An 8,198-nucleotide genomic window follows, 5' to 3' on the forward strand; every position below is an offset into this window, starting at 1 on the left:
AACTGGAGTTGCAGCTGGCAGGGGATGTGAAGGGTAATAAGAAGGGTTTCTATGAATATGTTGGTAGCAAGAGGAGGATCAGGGAAAGTGTGGGTCCCTTACTGAATGAGGGAGACAGTGTAGTGACAGATGATACAGAAAAGGCTGAAGTGCTCAATACCTTCTTTGCCTCAGTCTTCACAGCAAGGTTAGCTCTTAGACTACTGCACTGGGCAGCACAGTTTGGGGAGGAGGTGAGCAGTCAGCCTCACCTCAGTCCTTGGAAAAATCATGGAGCCGATCCTCAAAGAATCCATGTCTAAGCACTTGGAGGAGAAAAGGGTGATTATGAACAGTTGGCATGGATTCACCAGGAGCAAGTCATGCCTGACCAACCTGATTGCCTTTTATGATGAGGTGACTGGCTCTCTGGATGCAGGGAGACTGGTAGATGTGGTGTACCTTGATTTTAGTGTGGCTTTTGATACGGTCTCCCACAACATTCTCAAGGCAAGCTAAGGAAGTATGGGTTGGATGATTGGACTGTAAGGTGGATAGAAAGCTGACTGGAGCATCGGGCTCAAAGAGTAGTAATCAATGGCTTGATGTCTAGTTGGCAGCCAGTATCAAGTGGAGTGTCCCAGGAGTTCGTCTTGGGGCTGGTTGTGTTCAGTGTCTTCAGCGACCTGGAAGATGGCATAGAGTGCACCCTCAGCAAGTTTGCAGATAACACCAAGATGGGGGGAGTAGTAGGTATGTTGGAGATTAGAGCTAGGCTTCAGAGTGACGTAGACAAATTGAAGGATTGGGCCAAAACAAATCTCATGAGGTTCAACAAGGAGAAGTGGAAAATCCTGCACTTAGGACACAACAATCCCATGCATCAGTACAGGCTGGGGGCTGACTGGCTGGGCCGCAGCTCTACAGAAAAGGACCTGAGGTTTACAGTGGACAATAAACTGAATATGAGCCAATAGCACCCCCTTGTTGCCAAGAAGGCTAATGGCATACTGGGCTGCACTGGTTGGTGTGTTGCTAGTAGGTCAAGGGAAGTGATTATTCTCCTCTATTCAGCACTGGTGAGGCCACATCTAGAGTACCGTGTTCAGTTTTGCCCCCCCCCCCACATTACAGAAAGGATGTGCACAAATTGGAGAGAGTTCAGCGGAGGGCAACCAAAATGATTCAGGGCTGAGGCTGACTTCTGAGGAGAGGCTGAGGGGACTGGGCTTATTTAGTTTTGAGAAGAGAAGACTGAGAGGGGATTTAATAGCAGCCTTCAACTACCTTAAGGGGGGTTTCGAAAGAGGATGGAGCTACATTGTTCCCAGTGGTGGCAGATGACAGAACAAAGAGCAATGGTCTCAAGTTGCTGCAAGGGAAGCATTAGGTTAGATATTAGAAAGAATTTTCTCTCTAGGAGGGTAGTAAAACACTCGAACAGGTTACGCAGAGAGATGGTGGTATCTCCATCCCTGGTGGCTTTTTTAGACCTGGCTAGACAAAGCTTTGGCTGGGATGATCTAGTTGGGGATGGTCCTGCTTTGAGCAGGGGTTGATCTCGATGACCTCCTGAGGTCCCTTCCAGCCCTCATTTTCTATGATTCTATGATAAGAACTCTGAAGAAATGAGGTCCTTGATGTCTCACACAAATTAGTGGGTGCTTTTTCACCTTACTCTCTATGTACTTTAAAATGATGTTAATACCCCTTCATTAGTATTTGTGAAGAAACATTTTTGGTTGTTGAATTTTTAAAAAATATTTCCTGAGAAAGTGTACGTAGCAGTTTTTCAAACGCTTATACCTTGGGGGATAACTGGATAGATTTTCATTGGATTGGTAAAAGGCACATTCCTGACCTTAAGGCCAACTCCATCCTAATTGTGGCAGCCTCAGAGGTTTTTTTAAAAATTACCAACAATTTTTTTTAATTTGGAAAAAAATGTTTTTCTCCAGTCTCTTTATCAGCAATTCTAATGGAATTTTTCACAAAAAAGTCAGTCTGAGATACCCCCAACACGAAAGGTTTCAACTTAAGCAGATAAACTTTGGCAAAGTTATACACAACTGAAGGTAGGATCTTGTGTGACCTGATAGAATGTGGGGGTTTTTTGTTTTCTAGTTTTCTGCTTTAAAAAAACTCCAAAAGACTTTTCCACCCCCTGCAATTTGCTCTCATTTGTGATACAACTTCCACAGCAAATAAAGCAGAGGTCCTACAGAGAATGATCATCTTTACTACTGAACCCTGATTCATCCCCTGGCAGATTTATCCTGTGTACCAAATAAAGTAACAGTGCTTAGGAGAAAATGCAATCATATAATTAAAGACGATCATAATGTATACGCACCAGGGAGCTGAATCAAGGTCACAGTGACAGGCTTAATTCTGGTACTTCTTACCCAGAGTGCTTGACTTGCAAACCGTAATGTTCTTTTAATGTAGGTTTGTGTACATTTGTAATATATATAAACTCTGTTGTTAGCATCTAAGTTAAATTCTACATGCTCTTGTGCACAAAGGTCATATTCTCATCTCTGAACAGTGCTGAGTATATTTCACTGGCTTATAAATAATATATTCAGCTAATGTCCAATTGGTTTTACATTCTGCAGTGCCAGTGAGGATGACATGTACAGTATAGGTCTTTGCCGTGAGCTTCATCCTCTTGTGTGCCGCCTTATTTTTGAGAGAGATGTTTTTGATTAAATGTGTGACAGTAAACTGAGAAAATGGACACAGTTATTTTTAGTCCTTGGCAAAAATCTGGTGTGACTGGTTTTGATTCATACTGTATTTTGTTGCTAATGAAAAGGTGAATTAGTCTTACTACCTTAACTCTTGATGCTGAGGATATGGTGGACAGGTAACCAAAATAAAGCCTCAGAGAGGGTATACTGGTGCTTCCACTTGTACTAGGTTTACAGACCATACAAAACATTTGCCTTGTTCTGTGTAAATAGCAAAAGGTAGTTTGTGTTCTGAAATGCCTTAAAGGGAAGCTTTGTGACATGACATTACCCTGTATGGAACAACCATGCAGCATAATAGGACTGGAATTTTAATATTTACAGCATGTTTTGTAAATGCTGTCCCTCCAAGTACTTTCTAAATCCTCTTACCCTTTATGTGACAGCTTTTGATTCTTTTTTTTAATAAAACAAGTATCTTCTTTTTATCCAGCTATGAGTGGTAAGCAAAAGATTTTTAAAGCCCCCTTTCATATAGGCAGATTCCTATATTTAAGGGTTTATCTCTGTATATTTAAGCTTATTAAACTCTTGTGTAACTATTTTAAAAAAACTGACATAGCAAGAGCGATGCATGGTGCAGAGATGGCCTTTGGAATTCTCTGCACCTTGCAAGCACATACTGTTAAGAGGTAAGCCTAAAAGACTGCGTTAGCAAAGTAAGATGCATTTATCCTTTTTGACACATGAATAGCAAAGAGTTGGAGCTGAAATTTGGTAAGAAACTATTTATTAATTTATGTTATGTATATTTTCAGTTGTAATAGGGGGAGGCTGAAATGCCATGGGGGGGAAAAGGAGAGGAAAGGCAGAGACATGTATCTGCATTCTTAATTTAACTCTCTGTCCTTGATTACATGTCTGTTTGTAACCAAAGATATAGAGTTTGCTTTTTACTACTGTTCATTTCTAGGGATGTGACAAAGCCAGGTATTCAGTGCATTTATCTGAATACCAAATAGCTGGTCTTAATGTTTTCTGAATGCACATCTGTATAGCGGCAGGTGCATGGTAGAACAGAACCAAATGAATGATATAAGGCTGGTGGCTGGTGTCTTTAAGGCTAAGTACAGACAGTCAAAAAGCCTAAGGCTGAATCGATTCAATCTTCACAGGTTAAACTGAATGGCTAAGCAAGTGAACAGACATTTGCTTTTGTTTCTGGAAATGCAGCCACATGCCTGTAGTAGCCCAGGCCAGAAGCTGGGATCACTAGAACACACCTCCCTGCTCTGCTGGAGCAGACAGCTTGGGCCAAGGCTAGCCTGTCCATCCTGAGAGGCGGGGTTTGCAGGGGAGGTTCAAAGCATCCTGGGATGTTGGGGGACCTTGAGTTGAATTGAATCTGGAGGGGATCTAAGACAGTCAATACATTGATTAAACCTAAATCAGTGAAGTCTGATACTACATCCATCCAGGTTTATCTTACATTGATTCTGGCAATTTTGAAAACAGTTTATGTGCACCGAATTTCTGTTGTGTTACAGATTTGAACCAGTTTCCAATCATTTATACCAGTTTATGTGTAATTTGTGTCCCTAGTATAATAGAATTGCTGAAATTGCCACAAAAATTCTTTGAGTAAGATTCTTGGGTCTGATTCTTTGAGTAAGTCAGAGGTTTGTTACTTTGGATTTTTAAAAACAGGTATTCCAAAATGTTCTTAGGATGATAGTGTATGATACAGTGGGGTTACTGAGGAGGCCAGAAAATATTATGGTGTCAGAGGTGGAGTTCAATAAGGTGTGCAGCATTTTTTGTATCTTGTAGCTTATTTTGTATCTGCTTGCAGGTGACTGTGGAAGAGGTGATGACCACAACTGCATACCTAGACCTCTTTTTGCGTAGCGTTTCAGAGCCAGCTCTGCTCAAGATTTTTCTCCATTTTATCTTGTTGCACCAGCATGAAAATATACACATCCTAGACACACTTACAAGCCGGATCAACACTCCATTTCGGGTAAGCCAATCCAGAGAGTCTTCTCTAGTATGCACAGTGTTGTCTTGCATACAGATCACTCCAGGATATAATGCACCCCTTATTTTTGAAAAGCAGAATGAAGAAAAAATGATTTTTTCCAGGGTTAGGGTTGCATAGAGTAGGAACAAAGCCTAATCTTTAGCTCGCCCACCCTCCCTTTCCTGCTTAAATAAAGCTGAAATCATGGCTGTTGCTGAAGACTGTTCTCCATTGGATCTTTGATTTTGAAAAAAAGCTAAACAATCTCTAAGGCTGTGAAATAGGAGGAAACAGACCGAGATCAGACAGCAAAATTGCCTTAAGAAGGGTTAGCTTGATTAGTGGAACATCCAAGTCATTAAAAAGGAAAGATGATTGCTACCACTGGAGTGAGGAGCAATGAGCTATTAAGTCAATTGACTCTCTCAGCTGCCTGAATAGTAATAAAGATGTGGAGCAGGAATCAAAACAAGATACTTAATGCCAGTCAGAAAAACAGCGTCCCCATTTAATACATGCTTCTCAGTTTTGGGGGGCTGATTTTGGGGGGTAAAAAGTATGCTGTATGCAAGAAAATATGGTATGGTAAAATAAGTTAATAGGAGCTTTGTCCTGTCTCCATCATGAATCCATTTCATATTTGAATGTCCTTCCTTGTTTCTATTTAGCTACCATTTTCCTAAGCAATTTGGGAATAAGCAAGATGGTTAGCTCTACAGGTGTGCTGGAGTAATCTCTGGAGGACTATTAGGAACCTGAATTCTGCTAGGATGTCAGTGTTGACTAATTTTCATGCTTCTTCTGGAGTTGTTCCCACTCTGGATAATGCTGTACTGCTAATGCCATAGATATCTCACTTGTAAGAAATATAGAAACACTCAATTAGAACAATAGTCTTTGCCTTAAGAAATTAACCAGACTGCACAAAGTAATAGACATTTTTATATAATCTTAAGATAAGAAGAGACTGACCAGTGCCAGAAGCTCTTTTCCAAATTATCTGATTATGAACTGTTGGTACATTCAAAATACTGTTTTAGGAATCGGGTATAAACCATTTCAGCATGTTTGTTAACCAGTGCCTACTACTCGGTTTATTTTTAAGAAAGGATATTTTGTTTAAATGACTAATTTGCCAATTGCTTTTTCTGAAATATATGTTCAATTTTGCCTACAATTTTGCAGATAACTCCTGTTCAAAATATTCATGTAATTAGCTATTACCATAGGTCCTGTTTGCCAAAAGGATGATCTGGCAGAGCGAACACCCTTTGCACTTAGCAAGCCTATTCTTCTGACCCTGTCTTTGGTTGCCACTTGTTCTGTGGTGAAACTTGTGTGATGCATGACTGCATGGGTAAAATGCAGAGTAACATATGGGTATAAATAGAGGCAAAGCCAGCAAGTCAGTACATGCATTAAATTTGTGTATTAGGGACTAAATGGGTTTTGAAATCAGAATGCATGAATATATGGATACGTGCTGCTGTTACTGCATTTCAAAGATGGATTAACTCTCAAAACTCATAAACCTCTTCTGTAGACAAAAAAATGCAAATGTTGTCTCTGCTAATCGTAATTACTGTTCCACAGGCAAAAGAAATGGGTATTGTAAAGAATTCTCCAGCCCTGAGCAACTCAGGATCTCAGCCAAAATGGTTCTGTGATACTAAATGAGTTTTCTGCAGTATAACTTGGCCAAGCGTGAAAGCCAGAATTGCATCCTTCTGTGGGTTTCCCTAGCACAAAAGCTGCATACATTATTATTGCTGAAAAGACATTAATAATTGACAGGATTAAATTTACAAGTGCTTTTGGCCACCTGTCTTTACATATAAAATGCTATCCTGTTTGTTTCCTGTTTAGTATGTTATGGTTTTTTCCTTTTGTGAAATGCAGAAATAGTCTGGTTCTCTTTCTTCAGATGAATGTTGCAATCTCGTTTTTCTTTACAACTGTGTTACAAGTGCAGGAGCTGTTTCACTATAAATTGCTATAAGATTTGATATCTATTATATGTGCCTTCCCTAAATATTTTGCAGTCAGTTTTTAGCCTTTACAGCACAAAGAACAGCTGCAGGTATCTCACTAAATTGAAACAAGGGGACAAGAAGAGTTCCTCACCCTCCTCCCTCTTTCTTTTCTTTTATGCCGCAAAGCATATTAATCATCTTTATACTTGATGATCAGTCCCCATTCCCGTGCAAAGACCTGACTCCCTCCAAAGGCTCCTAAAGATCCTATTCAAGCCCATCTCTCCCTCCAGAAGGACTCTGTTCCCAGTGGGTTATTTACTCTTCTCACCTATTTCCTTATGGATGCTTTCTTCAACCCTAGGCACAAGGTCATGGCTTTTTTCTAGACTCTGCCTTGCCTTCCAGTGTGGGTGATAGATACAGGTGGCAGAGAATGCATCTAGAGGTAAGGATTTCTAGCAGATGGTTATAGATTACTCCAGGCAAAGGTCTGATACCAACTTTTGTCTTTGTTACTGGAAACCCTTTCTGATCCTGTGACTCATGCCTTTCTACCTGACCTTCCTCAGACCACACACAGTTCTTCATCAGGGAAGTAGATTTGCTGTTTGGGGAATTTTCCTATGCACAGTTTTGAATTGTTTGTTGTTGTGTCTAAACTCCATTGTTAAGGTGGGGGTTGCTCACAGCCTTTGTTGTCTTTTGTTTCCATTATGGAGTGAAACCCACTGGATGTGATGGGCAAAATCCTGCATCCAGTGCAGGACTAACAAATGAGTCTTGAATGAGTAATGAGGAAACTGGGGCAGGGAAATGAACCAAGGCCTTAGCTCCTCAAGTACGTGTTGCATAATTTGTGCATGGCTGTCATTGCTGTTGTCCCCCTCATGCCAAACTGGCTGGTGATGGATTGGAGGTTGTTGGTGTTTGCCAACTTCCAAACTACCAGAGCCATGCATCTCTCAATGGATACGGGGCACTGAAATCCAGTGTCCTGGCACTATGGCAAGGGGGCCACCTGCAAAGGTCCATGAATGTGCCTCTGGACGTCCTTAGATTTTGTCACCGCTGCTTGTCATCCCGAGTTCCAAGCACTAGCTGCTACTATGAGTCTGAGCTCACTTGTAATGCCCAGCAGTGGAGAGGTGATATCTGATACTGGGCCTACGGCTTGCGTGACAGTATCATGGTCCTCAGAGTAGCACCTCACCAGGGCCGGAGCTTGAGCTGCTGAAACACAGAGTGCCTGTGGATTAGAGTGGCCAGGGCAAGTATTAGCTCAGTTCCACAACTCACAATCTCCAGGAAGCCCCTGGGGATCTGATGCCAGCAGGGGCAGTGGGTCAAGGAGAGATTGGAGATCCTGTGCTAGGCCAAGGAGAGAGTGGAAGTTGTGTGTTCAGTGAATGCTGGAAAGTTTGCATGCTGGCCCAGTAGAGGTAGAGCGCATGTTAGGGTTGATAGTAAACATTATTATACGCCTGCTCAGAACTTGTTCTGACTTTAGTACCACATAACACCCTACAGATT

The 8,198-nt window shown here is 41.4% G+C and overlaps 1 protein-coding gene across 1 annotated transcript in view; it reads left to right on the top strand.

The window, feature by feature from the left end:
- FAM160A1 (family with sequence similarity 160 member A1) overlaps positions 1-8,198 on the top strand; it is a 183,092-nt gene that overhangs the window by 144,769 nt on the left and 30,125 nt on the right. Inside the window, exon 6 of the mRNA XM_019522207.1 lies at positions 4,525-4,692. Within this exon, the coding sequence (XP_019377752.1) occupies positions 4,525-4,692 (168 nt within the window). The remainder of the gene's footprint in view (positions 1-4,524; positions 4,693-8,198) is intronic.

This window comes from Gavialis gangeticus, unplaced genomic scaffold (genome assembly GCF_001723915.1).
Source record: "Gavialis gangeticus isolate Ggan-Ray unplaced genomic scaffold, GavGan_comp1, whole genome shotgun sequence".
NCBI classification, from domain to species: Eukaryota; Metazoa; Chordata; order Crocodylia; family Gavialidae; genus Gavialis; species Gavialis gangeticus.